Source organism: Pteropus medius, unplaced genomic scaffold (genome assembly GCF_902729225.1).
Source record: "Pteropus medius unplaced genomic scaffold, Ma_sr-lr_union100, whole genome shotgun sequence".
NCBI classification, from domain to species: domain Eukaryota; kingdom Metazoa; phylum Chordata; class Mammalia; order Chiroptera; family Pteropodidae; genus Pteropus; species Pteropus medius.
Window position 1 is genome coordinate 776,607 of NW_024349142.1, and position 18,148 is coordinate 794,754.

The 18,148-nt window shown below is 38.4% G+C and overlaps 1 protein-coding gene across 1 annotated transcript; it reads left to right on the forward strand.

Moving 5' to 3' along the window:
- Positions 1 to 2,471: 2,471 nt before the first annotated feature.
- On the forward strand, positions 2,472 to 17,616 carry ZNF583 (zinc finger protein 583). The gene is made up of 8 exons (XM_039880632.1): positions 2,472 to 3,357; positions 4,287 to 4,387; positions 9,062 to 9,117; positions 9,501 to 9,637; positions 9,721 to 9,847; positions 10,142 to 10,240; positions 14,994 to 15,617; positions 15,929 to 17,616. Exons 4-8 carry the CDS (start codon positions 9,617 to 9,619, stop codon positions 16,444 to 16,446), a joined length of 1,389 nt encoding a protein of 462 aa, XP_039736566.1. The 5' UTR covers positions 2,472 to 3,357; positions 4,287 to 4,387; positions 9,062 to 9,117; positions 9,501 to 9,616; the 3' UTR covers positions 16,447 to 17,616.
- The last annotated feature ends 532 nt before the right edge of the window (positions 17,617 to 18,148 follow it).

An 18,148-nucleotide genomic window follows, 5' to 3' on the forward strand; every position in this document is an offset into this window, starting at 1 on the left:
ACCAGTGTGGAACCTTGGAGAAAGCGTCCTCAGAGACAGATGACATTTGCTTCATGACATCACAGAGGCCATGAGGCCTCATGGAAACAGAGAGTCTGGACTCTAGGCTAGGACCTGGAGGAGATAGCGTACAAAGGTGCCCAGAGGAGAAAGAAGGTCACTGAAGCCGTGGCAGGCTTGTGCTGGGCAGGACACTTCCAAGAAATGACTACAGAGGATGGTATTAATATCAGGCCTTCTGGTCACTCCCACAGGGTGAGTTGGCTGGGCTTCCTGAGGCTGAGTGTCAGGCAGCTGGATAAGCTAACTGGGAACAAATCTGAGCCGGACAACAAAGCTGTAATGAGGCGAGGAACCTTGGGTCCCTGAGTAAGGACAACGGGTCATTTATGGTCAACCAAGCAGTATGACCCCACCAGACTCATATCTCAGGCAGATAAACTGGGCTGCATTTTCTTTTTGTCCTGACTCGTGGAACTCAACTGCATTTATCAGACGTGACTTTGGCTCTGAGTCAAGCCTCTCCCTCTGTCACTGAATGTCCGTCTCAGGCCAAATCTAGGAATAGGATGGTACCAGAGCAGGAGAAGAGAAGGGATTGGATTCTTTATAGATATTTTAAAGGTGGGGCTGATAGGATCTGCTTTACTGGCTGAAGTAGCAAGAGAAAGAGGAGTCATCAAAGATAACTCCAGGGGATTTTGAGCCAAATAACTGGAATAACGTTTATTGGCGTAGGAAGACTGAGAGAGGAGAACATTTGTGGAGGTAAGATTGGATGTTTGATTTGAAATGTCTGTTAGACGTATGAGTAGAAATATGGAGGTCATTTTAGGGGCAAAGTCTGGGCTAGAATTTCAAATTAGGAAATATTTGCATCAGATGGGTAGAGTCTTTGAGGACTGATGACATTGAGCACCTTTTTGTGTATCTTTGGAGAAATGTCTATTCAAATCTTTTGCCCAGTTTTCTTAGCCACTTGTAAGTTTTCTTTACATATTTTGGATACAAGTTCTTGTCAGATATCTGAACTAATTTTTGACAAAGGTTCAAAGGCAATTTAATGGAGGAAGAATATCCTTTTCAACAAACAGTGCTGAAGCCATTAGACATTCCTATCACCCCTCCAAGAGAACTTTGACCTTACGCTTCTTACAAAAATTAACTCAATAGATTACAGACTTAAATTTGCAATACTACTAACACATGAAAAAAACATTTCATCTTCATTGTGACTACTGAGGGCAAAATAAAAAGGTCCTGTCTTTGTTTACTACTCAGGATTAAGTAATTAGATTATTACAATAAATTTAGATATGCTGGGCAGACTTCTGTTTGCTGAGTGCTCTTTTGAATCGGTTAAATGGTTTTATGCAAATCAAAGTAAATTTTGATTTACTTAGTGACTATTGCCAAGCCTTGTAGAGGGTTCTGCCAACAGAATAAGCTTAAAAGATAATGGCTGAAAATGAAAAATGTTACCACAAATCTTCAGGCTAAAAATGCCCAATCTTCATTTATGAAATGTGAAAAAGGCTGCAAAAAACCTGGCCGGTTACTAAGGTCTTAGCTTATAGTGTTTGTGTATATAGTTTGAAAAAACAAGGGAAAGACAATCAGAAATTCAACAAATACAAAACGAACTACAATTTTGTGGATTGTGGTCACCTTTTTCACATAGGAACAGTTTTCCAATATTGCAGTTTTAGTGCAATTATAACAGCTTTGTTCTTAAAAAAAAAAGCATTTTCACACATGGCTTTTCATCATATTCTTTTATAAGCTGTACAGTTTTCAAACCGATAGAATACTGTTGTTTTATCATTGTACTTGTAGCCATTGTTTATATCAACACTTTATTACTATAAACAGTGCTTCAGTTAATATCTTTGTGAATATATTTGTATTTTTTATTTCCTCAATATAAAAATTCCCATCTCATGCAATGCTTTTAGTCATTGGTGACTTTGGTGAGACAAGTTACCTTGAAGCACTGAAGCATACAACAGAATTTTGGAAAAGTTCAGACATGACTTGGAGATAGGGCTAGAGATAGGAGTTTATAAAATATTTTCAAAGAAGTTCAATGGGAACTGAAAGACTGAAGAACTGAAAGACTGATCTATAAACTGCTGTTTTTCTTTATACACGTATCACTTCCAAATATGCATTAGTAGTTTTTTTTCTTTACTATTGAATTTCTCCGGCATTAGAATGTCAGGTACCTGCAGGTGGGTATTTCTGAGTGTTCACGGTTGTGTTCCCAGCGCCCGCAACGGTGCTTGGCACACAGTAGGCGCTCAATAAATAGTTAATAAGCCAGGGAAGAGAAAGAACCTAAGCTCCTAACCAGTCCAGCATGCTCCCCGGGTCATTCTCCTTCTGGCCCTGATCGGCTTGTCCTGCCCGCGCGGCTACTGAATCCCTAAGGCGACCAAAAGCGCGGGCCCACCCGCTGCGCGTGCGCATCGCCATCTGAGCCCTCCCCCCTCCACCCGCGCCTAGGCCTGAGCGAGACTCGGTAGGGCAGTCGAGGGTCGGCCGGCCTGAGAGGGCAGAGCGATCCCAGTTCTAGGTCGGAAGGCCAGGGGAATTCGGTACCGCGGCAAAGACCACTCGAGAGGGACGCGGCCGAAACCACCCAGGCGAGCTTGGCCAGCAGTCCCAGGATGCGCCGCGCCGGGCCTCGGACTCCATTTCCCGGCGGGCACTGCGGCCGATGCCCGCTGCCCGCCCGAGCGCGGCGGCCCCTTTGTGAATCCCCGGGTCAGACCCTAGATCGAGTCCCCGCCCCGGCCCGCGGGGGCGCTGGGCTTCCGGCCTCCGCCGACCGACCGCACTGAGGGAGGTACCGACCCGCTGGGAGGAGGTGATGAGACTTCTAGATCGGGTGGGCGCCTGGGCCGGCGTGTGAGGTGGCCTGTCATCGTGTGTGAGACCGTGTCACCGCGCGTGTGAACAAAGTGGGCCCATGTGCGATTGAGCGTAACAGTGTAAGACGGTGTCACCATGTGTGTGAGACTGTGTCACCGTGAGGCCGTGTGATTGACAATGTGTGTGGCACTGTGAGACCACGTGTGAACAGTTTGGCCATGTGTGTGACTACGTGAGAACGTATGTGATCATGTCTGCGACAGTGAGCGTGCAACTGTGTGACTGTGTGGTCATGTGCGTAAGATTGTGTGACCTTAGGGCTGCATGAGACAATGTTAGACACTAACACAATGTTAGTGTGACATTGGACCCAGAGTGGCCTTGTGTGACCCACTGTGAACGGAGGGCAGTCTACAGCTCCGGGACGTGTCCACAGGCTGCCAGGGGAGTTGCCGGCAGGAGAGACTGGTGCGTTGGTGCGAGGTGAGGCCGTCAGGTGCTTAGGGAGGCCAGTGTGCTCCAGGGTTTGGTGACCGTGTTGGGAGGGAAAGACCAAGATGCAGGGGAAGAGATAGAGATTAAGCAGAGAAGTGAGGGAGCAAGTGAGGGGGCAGAGCTGGAGAGGAAGAGACAGAGGAGCCCCAGCCTCAGGCCTGGATAGCAGAAGACAGGGCAGCAGGACCTTCACCATCTCCAGTGCAGATCTTTCCATCCCCCTCCCAGCCCCTCTCCTAGTGAGTGATGGAAGAGTTAAAAGAAGAAATCTACTGTGTGCTATTTCTGAAAATAAATGGCTGAATGAGATTTATTTATCATGAGGATGTCCAGGCACTGTGCTCAGTGCTTTATGTGGCTCATGTTATGATAGTCTCAGCAGTTGATAGGGGGTGGGTACCGTTTACCAATGAGGAAGCTGAGGTTGCAAGTGGTTCCATAACTGGAGGGAGGATACAGAGTTAATGAGTGGTGGATCGGGTGTTTGAGCGCAGGCATTTTGATCCCCAAACCTAGTAGCCCTTACCACTAAGTCGCTGCTTCTGAGATAATTGCTTTACTTTCCAAGGCTGTGAAGTTTAGTGGGAAGTCACTCTTTGATTAGGAGTTTCAGTGACTGTTCATGCATAGTTCCCCGTTCCTCAGTCTCTTATGAGGGAATTGCTCATAAAAGAGATTTGTCTTTAGGTGCAGTTAGTCATACGCCAGGACCAGAAGCAGGGTGTCCTCCAAACCACATGACCCCTCTGATGCCTACTCTGTGTAAAGAGGTTTTCTCTGAGGCATTCACTTTGTAGCTTATCTCTTTGTAGAAAGGGGAAATATTTCTTTTCAACATCAAGAGAAGGATAGGAGGTTTTCCAGGCTGGTGATGCAGGGGCTGAGCTGACATTTTAGGGTTTCTTTCTCCTCTCCAGCTCTATTTTCTCCAGACACTGCCCTTCTCCCAGAGAGGAGCCTGAAGGAGGCAGACAGAAGAGCTGTCATCAATTCTTAAATTCCTTAAGCCATGTCTGAGGTAAGGAAGCATTTTTTTCTCTCCTCCCTGGAATGCCTTAATTTTCAGGTTTTCTATAAAGGTTTTGCTTTTCTTCTGAAACTCCCCAGCCTAACAAAGTCCCGTTCATTAGTGACCTCGTTCTCATGTTCTCCAGTTCAGTAAAAGGAGGTCCCCAAAAGCCCAGTGAGCATCTTTTTTTCCTCAGCCAGCATTTTCATGTTCATTCAAGAAATAGTTTAGCGCCTCCTATGGGTTAGGTGTTCTATTAGGAGCTATCAAGAGGCAGAAATGCACTTCTGGGTAGGATGTGAGAGCCTTCATCGTAGGGATTCTCTGAGGTCAAGTGTATGTTCAAATGTGACCACTAGCTTAGAGCTTTTCCACAGACCTGGGTTCGAGAGGAAGGCAAAATGAGGGCTGTTGGGCAATCTCAGTCATTGTACATGACAAGGTCTCCTGCTCAAGGTGACTTTGAGGAGTGGGATGTGTGGGTCTTAAGTATTAAACTGTGGGTTAGCTGGGGCAAGGATGTTTTCAGGCTTTGAGAAGTAGGATTCCATGAGTGTAATGAGGTTCTGTTTTAGGAATGTCTTGAGTAAGTAGTAGGCTACAGCTAGTATATTCTGGGTCATCCAGTTAAGATTAGTGGGATTAATATGGAAAAATAACAGGAAATTTTTTGAAAAAGAAAAATAGGAGGAGTACTTGAATAACTGAAAGGAGTATACATTAAAATGGCTACATAGGAAAACAGTAAATAGTGTGGAATGGAAGCCAGAAGAAACAAATTAAAAGATCGGCATATAATATCCAGAAGCAAATACAAGTTGAAACAAGAATGGAAAATATTTACTCATTCATTAAATGTACGGTTCCTAAAGAGTTACTGTATGCTAAGTGCTGGCAATACTGAGGTAAATAAAAATAGACTATCTTGGTCTTCATGGAATTTAGTTTATTATATGATAATGATGTCATTTTAAATCAGTAGAGGAGGGATAGATTTTTTAGAAAAAAATGTCTTCCTTACATGTTAAGGTTAAATACGTTCTGTAGGTTAAATATAAAAAATAAAACCATACAAACCGTCGGATGAAAATAGAGAATGGTTGTAAAGAGGAAGATGAGCCAGAAGCAGAAATCAACTAGAACAGCACTATCCAATAGAACTTCCTGTGATAGTTGATAGAAATATTCTATATCTGCACTTTCCAGTACAATAGCTACTATCCACACGTGGCTGTGGAACACTTGCCTATACTAGTGTGACTGAGGAACTGGATTTTAATGTTAACTGATTTAAATTTGAATAGCCACATGTGGTCAGTAGCTAGTGTATTTTGGCCTTCTTTTGGATCTAGGCTTACAAAATGATAAAACCAGGAAGAAAACTGTAGATGATCTTTTCCCAACCTCTCATTTTACAGATGAGGAACAAGAGGCCAAAAAAGGAACATGACATAGTCACTAGTTAGTGACTGTGTCAGTTGTAGGAAGTTGTATTATATGTTGACAGTCAGTAATATAGACGATGGTGAGTGATGATTTGAAGAAGGTGGTAGAAAATGATGGACACTGTGACCTTTGCCTAGAAGCTTCATTGGCTTCCCATCTGACTTGGAATGCAATCCCGTGTCCTTATCATGGCCTCTAAGGCCCTACATAAGCCTGCTCTTGGCTACCCCAGACCTCACTTTCTATAAGTCTTTATATTTCTCTGCTTCACTCACACTTGTCCCCTTGCTGTTCCTCAAACTTACAAAGTTCTTTCCAGTCTGTGAATCTTTGCGTTTGCTCCTCCCTTTTCTGTACTTCTCTACCCCTGGATATTGGTGTAGCTTGCTGTCTCACTTATATTGAGATTGTTGTTCAAACTTTCTTTATTTAGGTTTATCATGATCATCTGTCTTACCTAAAATAAATACCCCTGTCACTCTCAATCACGTTACCTTGTTTCTTTGTCATAATGTTTAACACTACTTGGCATTGTATGACCTCATATTTAATGTCTTTCTCCTCTGTTAAAAGGAGAAAGGGGTGGGGACTATATTTTGTCCACTTCTGTATTCCCAACAGTGTAGTACTAGGCATTCAGTAAATATTTGCCAAATATATGAATGAACAAAGGAATGGAGGCAAAGGGAGGCGAGAGCCATCTACCACTCCTCTCCTGCCACACTGAATTGTCAGTGGAAGAAGGGGAAGGCAGAGGGTGTGATTTGTAGAATAGATAGAGCCCATCAGCCCAAATGCTGCTTCCAGGACCCTACCCCAGACCTCCTGAATCACGGTCTCTGGTGGTGAGGTCTAGGAAACCACATTTTTATTGAGTCCCAGGATGACTTTAACACACACTTTTTGAGAACCTCTGCCTCTAAAGATTTTATCTTTAACTTATCCTCCTATAAACAGTATATAGTTGGGATTTTTTGTTTTGTTTTGTTTTCTTCACCCTGTGCTCATTGGGCACTCAAGTGGCCCTGTGTGCCTCTCACGATCCCCTGTGTTTCCCCTCAAAATGTAGGTTGGTTTTGAAAATCCAGTCTGATAAGCTTAGTCTCTTAATTAGTATTTAGTACATTTTCATTTAATGTAATTACTGATATATTTGTGTTTAAGCCTACCATACTGCAGTTTATTTTCTACATATCCCATCTGTTCTTTGTTCCTGTATTTCTCCTTTTTGGCCTTCTTTTGGATAAATCAGGTGTTTTTTCATTATTATCTTGTTAACTATACATTATTTTTATTATTCTTTTAGGATAATATGTATCCATTGCTCATTATGTAGTAATACTCTTTCTTCCTTCTGTAATCTTCCTCTTATAGTTAGTACTGTCACCAATTGAGTTAGTACTCTCAACAAGTTAAGACCACTATCGTGGTTTAACTCTAAGATATTAGTAGTAGATATTATGTATGGTTTATAGTTACTGTCTTGGGACTCCTAATTTCTTCCTGTGTTTCCGTGCTTCCATTTCCTTCCATTTTTCTTCTACCTGAAAAACCCGTTAGTATTTCTTTGCGTGCAGGTCAACACTTTATTCTCACCCGGAATTATTTTTCATTCGCTCCTATTCTTGCTGGATCAAAATAGTGTAATTGAACATTTTTTCTGAGGTTAAGTAAGTCTGGGAAATTCTAGTCTACATGGAGAGAAAAACTTCTAGAAATTTAAGAAAATAATTACAGGCCTTTGCATCATTATAGTGGAAAAATTGAGATTCATATATGATGAAAATATGATGTGGCATGTTTATACCATGTAATATTATCCATCCAACAAAGGTGATGTTATAAGTAATTAAATATGCATAGATAATCATAGACTTGTCTGTATAAGGAAACATTTGAACAAATATATTCTAATTGTAAATTTCGATTGGTCTTAGGAGGTAGGGCGACATGGTGGGTAGGTGTGGTGGGTGGAAGACCTAATTCTTTAACTTAAAAAGGGGGGGAAAATTCACTGAGGGTAGAAATACTGAATATTATTTTATAATTTTCCTTAATGATGACAAAATTGTATGAAATTTGTTTTAGCACATCAAAATATAAAAATAGTTGAAAGGTATTCAAGTCTCATTGGCTGAGAAAACAATGTCAGACAGTCGAAACCTGGAATCCATTAATTTGTGAATGCAGCTAAAAAATGTCTTTTAAGAACTTTATCTAGCAAAACCTGCCTTACCTGTCTACAGAAGACATTATGTGTGGAACATTCTTTTTGTACAAAACATTATCAAAAGTCTGAGTTTTAATAGAGTTTATGACTTACAGTGCCCAGCCTGTGTAGGTCAACATTCATCCTTTCACACCTGACTTCACGTTCCCTTTCTTCCTTGAAGCTTTTACTCCAAAGTGTTTCAGAGACGGGAAGCATGTGAGGTGGAAGCTGATGTGTGTAACTGATTCCTCTTGGAGTCATACTTTTGCTTCCTTTATAGCCTACTTAACATTTTTGTCCATCACATAGGCACTAGTGAGTCATACATTGACTTATTGTTTCCATTAAAAATGTTTTTGTGAAAAATCATCAATGTGCTTAAATACATCTCCAGTAGGAGCCCTGCTCTACAGAGTCACAGTAGGAACAAGAGTGATGTTCGTATTTGACAGCTCCTCAGGCCAGGAGACACACCAGAACTTCCTCCAGGTTGGGTCCTGGAGGCTGCTGCCATGCTGGACTAAGCGGGTATCTGGGATGGTCACTGGCAGGGCTCAGGGCAACAGCTGTTTACCAACTTGTATGGCGCTATTTCAATATCTGACAAGTCCGTTGAGCTGTTCGGGTGGGTACCACTGAGTGCCATCTGTCTGTCAGCACAGCTTAAGTGGCATTCCTCTGGGACATGCCAAACCTGAGAAGCATATGCCAGACCATGCAACAGACCTTGCTAAGTCTGGAGCAGAATCATCTCGTTTGGAGGAATACCCATTTTTAGTTTTTAGGGAGCAAACTAGGTCTTTTTCCATATTACAAGGACCCTTAATTCAACAAATGGTAGTAGTATTGGGAGAGCTGTACTGTAACATTTAAAAAACATTCTCACTCATTAGATACGCACAATTGCGTATGTTCCTCCAGTGAGAGCTGTAGGTATTTTTTGATATACTTCATGATCACATTGGAAATAGTCACTATTTAATTTCATCAATAGTGCTTAAAATGACTATTATTTTGTCTCTTAGGTAGCATAAGTTACCAGCTGTCTTTGAAACTTAATGGGGTTCTCAGGAGCTGTCAGGTAATCCTTTGCTGCCCCTGAGGTTCTCTGTTATGGCATACATTTGCTTAAGGTGTAGTTTTGCAAAATCACTATAAAATTTGTCTGCTATTTTTATTACACATATATTTAACTATAGAAGATCAATTTTATAAGTATTCTATCAATAAATCTGGAGCATTCTAGATTTCATTGGAAAATTGCTGGTTTAGACCACATACGTCTTGGAAGGCTTAACTCCTGTCCTTGCTCCTCCTTGAAGCTTGCCTTCACTGGCCCAGTCTATCCTGATTCTCCAGATTGAGAAATGTTTTAGCATTCAGTATGAATAAGCTACTACTTACACTTGATTGTTTACAGTATCGTTATTGCCCATTTTGTGGTATGTTATCTTTTCTCCATAGGGACTCTCGGAAATTGTGCACATCATGGCATCATCAAGACTAATGACAGAAGTTGTCCAGCAATTACTCCACATGTGTTGCACAGAACCTAAGATACTGCCAGAAAATTTTGCTATATGCAATGTTCCTCTCCAGAAGTATAAATGATTTAACTCTTCAAACTATGCCCATGTGAGGGTAATACCACTAGTTAAACAAGAATATGTTTATGTCCTTTCAGGATTTGGTGACATTTGGGGATGTGGCCGTGGATTTCTCTCAGGAGGAGTGGGCACGGCTGAACCCTGCCCAGAGGGACCTGTACAGGCATGTGATGCTAGAGAACTACAGGAACCTGGTGTCACTGGGTAAGGAGGGCTCCCTGTAGGCCAGAACCTGCTCTTAGGGCTGCTTTCCAATGTGATATTTGGGAAGCCTCTGATGTACTTCATTCAGTTTCTCTCTTTTGTGCTAACCCTCAAATAGGCTGAGTTTTGTAGAACTGGTAGCTTCATTAAATTATTCCTGCAGCTTCCTCTTCCTCGTTCTTCAGCACACTTCCTCTTCTTCAGCTCCCACCTGTGATGCCCCTACTTTTCTGGTAACCAGGGAGCTCAATCTGATTGATGGGCCTGGCTAACTCCCCTTTTATTTCTTAAAAGCAGGAGTTTCAGTTTCTAAGCCAGATGTGATCTCATTACTGGAGCAAGGAAAGGAGCCTTGGATGGTGAAGAAAGAGGGGTCAAGAGGCAAATGCTATGGTGAGTGAGAGAGAACTAGGGAGGTGGAGGCCATTGTAAGGAAAAGCTCAGCCATTCTGACAGATTCCAGCTCGTAACTGAGGTTTCCTGGGTCGCTTTTCTTAAAGGCTCTAGGCCTGGGAGGAAACACTGAGGTGCCCTTACATGACCTCCCCAACTTATTCTCCTGTATATGTTCTTTCACACGTTAAGGTTATCTTCTTGGATAACCTATTCCTGTTCTCTGGGTCCAAATGTCAGTGTCTTCTTGTCCTTGCTTTTGTTTTGCACAAGCTGCTCCATCACATTAAAAACATCCAGACAAAACAATGCCTATTTTTTCCTTTTCACTCACTCATTCCTTTTAGCTTGAAAGACCAATTCACTTATTTATACAGTATTTTACCAAGATTCACTGAGTTTCTACTTTGAGAAATCATTCCGCTAAATTCTTGGGATTATTCAGAGGTTTATAAACCATCAATGAAAAAAGAAAGCATTTGCAGTTGTTATTTTCAAGTGTGAGTAACTAGAAGGTGATACCATTTAATAGAAACAAGTCAGAAGAAAAGGTTGGGAGGGGAAAAGTTGAATTTGGCTTGGGACATAAGAGACTTATTTTTATGAGCTAGGGATATTTCCAAGTGAAGAAATGCAACATGCCATTGGAGGGAGACAGGCTAAGAAAAAAAGTGATTTAGAGATGTTAACATGAATGAATGAGAATAAGAGTGTGAGAGATAAAGCCTGGACTGGGGCCTCTGTAGGGAAGTGAGCTTTGATAACTTTCTCAATGCCCTCTCTGTTAAATGGCTTCTCTACAGTTTCTGTTTTGGGTTAAATTTTCTAAATTTTAATTTTTCTAGATATTATCCTTTTCATTTAGGTTTCAGATTTATTTCTGTGAATCTGAGCAAAATAATCTCTTATAATTCTTTTTATTTCTTTTATAGCTATAGTAGTTTCCAATTTTAATTTCTTATTATGTGTACTTTTCTTTTTTAAATTATTTATTAGGTTGCTATTCTTTAATCAACTTTTTTATTTTTAAAATCCAACTTATGGATTTATCTATTAGTGTTACCATTCTTCTCTTTTCTAATTCTCTGGTTTCTGCTTTTTTCTTTACAGATTCTTACCTTCTAATTTTCTGAGGTTAATTCTGTTCACTATCTTGCTGAAATGAAAGCTTAACCTATTCATTTCATTCTCTTTTATTTACTAATTATTAAGGGCTATGAATTTTCCTCTGAATATAGCTTCAGCTGTCTTCTATTGAGTCTGATGTTTAATGTTTTTGTTATTGCTGTTCTATAGATAAACTACTTTTAAAATTTTCCCTTTTACACAAGAGTTGCTTAAAATAAAGTTTTCTGGTTTTACTGTATTTTGACCAAATTGTTTTATCATATTTGATCCAATAGTAATTAGTACTAGTTCTACTTTCTAACATTTGAGGACTTTATGTGGCCTAACATATATTTAGTTTTTGTAAATGCTCCATAAGTTCCAAAGTGTAGTCTCTATTTTCAGGGTAAAGAGCTTGTTACATATCATGAGTTTTATTATTTTATGTTATTAAAGTGTGTTTTTACTGACATTTTTATTTCTATCTATAATTTTTTAAATAATTTCATTAAGGAATTAATTAAACAGTAAATGGCCTCTATACAAATTATGAAATGTGATGAGTTCTAACACTTGTTTACAGCTACAAAACCATCACCACAATCAAGACACATAGCTTGTTACCCCATATGATTGTGCCTTTTTGTAGTCCATTCCCAGCTCCAAATACTATAATCTGATCATTTTAGATTCATTTTAGCATCTAAACTAAATGGAATCACACAATACATGTTCTGTTATGTCTGGCTTACTTCATAAAATCAAAATTTTGAAATTCATCCATATTGTGTGAATAGTTTATTCCTTTTACTGCTGAGTGTAGTCGTCCTTGTATAGATATTCCACATTGTGTTTTTCCATTCACCTGCTGACAAACATTTGGGTTGTTTCCAGTTTGGGGCTATTATAAAACCACTACAAAGCTGTCATGTATAGGAATTAGTGTGGATGTATGTTTTCATTTCTCTTGGGTAAATATCTAAAAGTGGAAAAACTGAGTCATGTGATAGGAATGTTTAACTTTTTAAGAAACTGTGTTTAACTTTTTAAGAAACTACCAGTTTTCCAAAGTGACTATACCATTTTCATTCCCACCAGTTATGAGAGTTCCAGTTGCCCCACATCCTCACCAAATCTTGATATTGTCAGTATTTTTTAATTCTATTTATTGTAATGGTCGTGTTGTGGTATCTTATTGTGGTTTTAATATGCATTTCTCTGATGATTAATAATGTTGAACATCTTTTCATGTACTTATTGGCCATTCATATATCTTTTGTGAAGTGTCTGTTCAAATATTTTGCACATGTTTTATTGGGTTGTTTTTCTTCTTATTGAGTTGTAAAAGCTAGTGTTAATACAAGTCCTTTCATAATACGAGTCCTTAATACAAGTGTCTGTTCAAATATTTTGCACATGTTTTATTGGGTTGTTTTTCTTATTATTGAGTTGTAAAAGATAGTGTTAATACAAGTCCTTTGTCATTTATATGTATTGGGATCTATGTATGCCAACTGTGCTTATGTTTTTGTTTTTTTACTGCTATCTTTTGAACATTCAGAGTTTTCAATTTTTGTAGATTGGTTGGTGCTTCTTCTGCCATGTCTAAAAAAATTATTGCTGCTACCAGGTCACAAAGCTTTTCTTATGTTTTCTCCTAGGAATTTTATAGTTTTAGTTTTTACATTTTGGTATATGATCCATTGAGCTAATTTTTGTGTCTTGTGTGAGGTAAAGGTTGAGGTTCATTTTTCCCCCCATTTGGATAATTCAGTTGCTCCAGTACCCTTTTTTGGAAAGGCTTTCCTTTCCGCTTTAAATTGCCTTGTTGATACCTTTGTTGACAATCAGTTGACCATAAATGCATGGGACTAGTTCTGAATCCATTCTGCTCCATTGGTCTATATGTCTATCCTTTCACCAGTACCATATTGTCTTGATATCAGTAGCTTTTTGGTAAATTTTGATATCAGATAGTTCAATATTTAACATCATTTTTGACTACTTTAGATCCTTTGCATTTCCATATACATTTGAGAATGAAGTTGGAAATTTCTACCTAAAAATCTTGCTGGGATTTTGATGGGGTTTATGATGAATCTAAACATCAGTCTGAGGAAAAGCAACATCCTAAATAACATCATTGAGTTTTCCAGGTCTTGAGTATGGTTTACTTAGCCACTTACTACTGTCTTCTTTAATTTCTCTTAGCAGTATTCTGTAGTATTCAGTGTAGTGGCCTTTTATATCTAAAAAAAGGTTTTTTTCCTGAATCTTTTGTGTTTTTTTAGTGTGCTATTATAAAACAGAATTCTTAAAAATTCCGTTTTCCAATTGTTTACTGCTAGTAAGCAAAAACGTAAGTTTATTTTCATGTTAACTTTATATCTTGTAACATTGCTTGATCATTTAGTTCTAATAGTTGTTTTGTAGTTTCCTAAGTATTTTCTGAATAGACAATCTTATTATTTTCCAATAGTTTTATTTCTTCCTTTCTGATCCTTATTCCTTGATTTTCTTGACTTACTGCAATAGCTAGGACCTCCTGTACAATGTTGAATAGAATTGGTAAGAGCAGATATACTTGCATTGTTCTCTATCTTAAGGGGAAATGTATTCAGTCTTCACCGTTAAGTTGATGTTATAGGTTTTTCTTAGATGCCCTTTATTAGTTTGAGAAAGTTCCTTTCTATTCCTGGTTGTTGAGGATTTTTATCAATAGATGTTGAATTTAGTAAAAATATTCTTCCTACATCTAATAAAATGATCATATGATTTTTCATTTTTGATCTGTTGATGTACTGAATGACATTGATTTTCACATATTAAACCAACCTTGCATTCCTGGGATAAACTATATTGATGAAGATATTGCTTTCACTTTCCTAGATTTGATTTGCTATTGTTATTAAAGGTTTTACATTTATTTTCATGTACTACATTGGTTTTGTGTACCATGATAAGAATTTTGGTTTTATTTTAAATGTGGTGAGAAACCATTGAAAAATCTTAAGCAGAATAGGTAATTTGATTTAGGAATGAAAAGGGGAAGGTGAAGTAAGTCCTGTGGTAGGTTAATAAAATCAAGCAATTTGATGTAAAATTACTTTTATTTGAAGGCATCTTAGTTTCAGTGATCAATTGAAAATTTACATTTGGTTGAAATACATCTCATAGAAAATGATATTCAGGGGGACCTTTTTCAGACTACAAAAGTTTAACCATAGAGTTTTTTGTACAGTCTAAGGCAACTAATAGTGCCTGGTGTGTCTTTGGGTCTGGGGATCTTATGGAGGTTTTTTAGCCATATTAACATTATAAAATTGGTTTTTCTAAAGGTAATGAACTTATTTTGAATCAGGATAACCTCGGGCAAGAGAGGAAGAGTGTTTGGAAACTTATATTGATATAGATATAAAATGATGGTTGTGGTTTTAGATAACCCCTTTGATTTTTAATTTTTCTGTTAGTTACCTTATGTTATGTATGATTAATTTATATTCTTAATCTTGAGTTCTCGTTCTTTATAATCTCACACTTTTTAGATTGCATTTAAACTTCTTACGTATTTTATTCAATATTTATTTTAAAAGTTTTTCTGTTCTACTGCATAAACACAGGACTTTTTTCCTTTCATATTTTTTAGATTGGGAGTATGCATTTAAAAACAAGGAATTTTCATCAAAGCAAGTTATTTATGAAAAATCATCCAAAGTTGTGATATTGGGAAGAAGCCATCTTAGTTATAGCCTTGACTGCCCACTTTTGAGAGAAGACTGTAAAAGTGGGGACTGGTTTAAGAACCAGCTGGGAAGTCATGAGGTTCATCCTAATCAGTTGATCATCACTCATAGAGAAATCCTCCCTGAAGATCAAAGTAATAAATATACTAAATCTTGGCAAACCTTCCATCGAGATGCAATATTTGCTATAAAACAGAGTTTTCCCACCAAAGAAAGCATACATAAGCAAGAGCCACAAAAGAGAAGTTACCGAAAAAAATCTGTTGAAATGAAACATAAGAAAATCTATGTAGAAAAGAAACTTTTGAAATGTAACGAATGTGAGAAAGTCTTCAACCAGAGTTCATCTCTTACTCTTCATCAGAGAATTCATACTGGGGAGAAACCCTACGCATGTGTTGAATGTGGGAAAACCTTCAGTCAAAGTGCAAACCTAGCGCAACATAAGAGAATACACACTGGGGAGAAACCCTACGAATGTAAAGAATGTAGGAAAGCCTTCAGCCAGAATGCACACCTTGCTCAACATCAGAGAGTTCATACTGGAGAGAAACCTTATCAGTGTAAAGAATGTAAAAAAGCCTTCAGCCAGATGTACACCTGGACTCAACATCAGAGAGTCCATACTGAGAGAGAGAATGCTTGAACAATGAATGTGAAAGCCTAATGGTTCATTTCTTGCCCAGCATCAAAGAATTCATACCGGAGAGAAACCCATGTATGTAATGTGTGTGGGAAAGTCTTGGGCCACCGTGGTTACCAACTGAACAGAGAATCCACTGGAGAGACCTATGAATGTAAGGAAAAGCCTTCAGCCAGCACGCACATCTTGCTCAACATCAGAGAGTTCATACTGGAGAGAAACCTTATGAATGTAAAGTGTGTAGGAAAGCCTTCAGCCAGATTGCATACCTTGATCAACATCAGAGGGTTCATACTGGAGAGAAACCCTATGAATGTATTGAATGTGGGAAGGCCTTTAGTAATAGTTCATCACTTGCACAACATCAGCGAAGTCATACTGGAGAAAAACCGTATGTGTGTAAGGAATGTAGGAAAACATTTAGCCAGAATGCAGGCCTTGCTCAACATCAGCGAATTCATACTGGAGAAAAACCTTATGAATGTAACGTTTGTGGGAAAGCCTTTAGCTATAGTGGATCTCTTACTCTACATCAAAGAATTCATACTGGAGAGAGACCCTATGAATGTAAGGACTGCAGGAAATCTTTTAGGCAGCGTGCACACCTGGCTCATCATGAGAGAATTCATACTATGGAGTCGTTCTTGAGTCTTTCCTCTCCCTCACCCTCCATGTCCAGTCAATTGTCAAAACCTGTAGGTTTTATCTCCTAAATATGCCTTGAATTTCACTCCTTCAGTCAGTTCCATTCTGTCATCTGCACTCACTACCCAATTATCTATTTGGCATGGATTATGGAAATAGCTTTCTAAATGGTTGTTCTGCATTTATCACTTCGTCAGTTGTCCACATTGCAGACAAACTCGTATTTAAAAAGTTTGATATCACTCCTTCATTAAAACCCCTCAAGTGGCATCCCGTAGTTCTTAGGTTGAAACACACATTCTTCAAAAAAAGCCTAAAAGACTTTCCACTACCTTGTTCCAGTCTATCTTCCTGTCAATATCCGTCTCATTCTTTGGATATTTATCCAGAATTAAGAACTCATTCTGGTATCAAATAGATCTGGGTTTTCATCCTTGCTCTTCCATATTTCTGGCCTCTAATTTTAGGGAAACATTTTGTCTTTTGTAAGCTTCAGTTTTATTTCTATTATAGGAATAATAATGGTACTACCTCGAAAGTTAATGGGAGCATTAAATGAGCTAATGCATGTAAATTGCTCAGCAGAGTGCCTAGCATAAAGTAATCACTCAATAAACATTTAATGCAAAATAAAGATACTGTGGTACACAAAGGAGACCTGGTCATCTCAGCAATGACCAGCTGCAAAATAACAAAAGCAGCAGGTCAAGACTCCAGCGTCTGTAAATGTTTTTAGTCAGAAACAATAATCATTGTACTAAACGTGAGTGACAAGGGTATCTAATACAGGACTGATATATTAGAGTCCATGATAATGTAGAGTAAAACAATGGCTTCTATTTCAGCATGAACATATAGAAATATGACTCTGTCGCTAAGGAAAACTAACCTCATTAGATATTCAATGGTTCTAAGCAGCCAAATTTTTTAAATTGCTAATAAGTAGAAGTGGCAGAGATGTATTCATTTACATTCAAAATAGATTTAATTAAAAGTAATAATAAAAAAAAAACACTTGAAAAAAAATCAATAACCAAAAAAGACTAGAAAAGTGTAAGTTTGACCCCTGCTCCTAATTCCAGGTAGGTGAATTTTATTAGATCTGTGTCATTTAAAATAGAAAAAGCTGTTAGACTTCTAAGCTGTAGTTCTAAAACTAGAGGGGAAAAGAAACCAAAACTTGTTAAGTCAGTACTCATAAACTGGCTGCCCATAACATGTTTGATTTGGTATGCAAAGTGAATCTGAGTCTTTTTAGGTGGGCATGTGTTTTCCAGTTCTCTACAGTTTAAACCACTTCCTGTTCCTGTACATCTGACTTATTTTACACTTTATATTATTTCTTGATGGCTTGGAGTACTCAATCAATGCAGTAACCAACTCACATATGAGTACAAGTACAAAGAAAATGATGAAAGTTTAATGGATGATGAATATAACATTTGAATACGCATTTAACCTTCTGTAAGTGAAAACTTGGTATTATACAGATGTTAGTAGGCACACAACAAAGTCCTAAGACTTAAGGCTCAAAAGATTGTGTGTAAACATACACATATACATTCATAGAGATATACACAAAGAAAATACAAAATAAAATTGATATCTCATGCCAGCAGCTTAACAGTATTGATAAAATTGACTTCTGTACAAAAACAATCCCCTCATTCTTATCCAAATGTGAAACGGAGTGATTAGAGTACATTGTAACATACCTTATAATTATGGAGTTGTGAACAGCCTTCCTAAACATGACAAACTCCAGAAGCC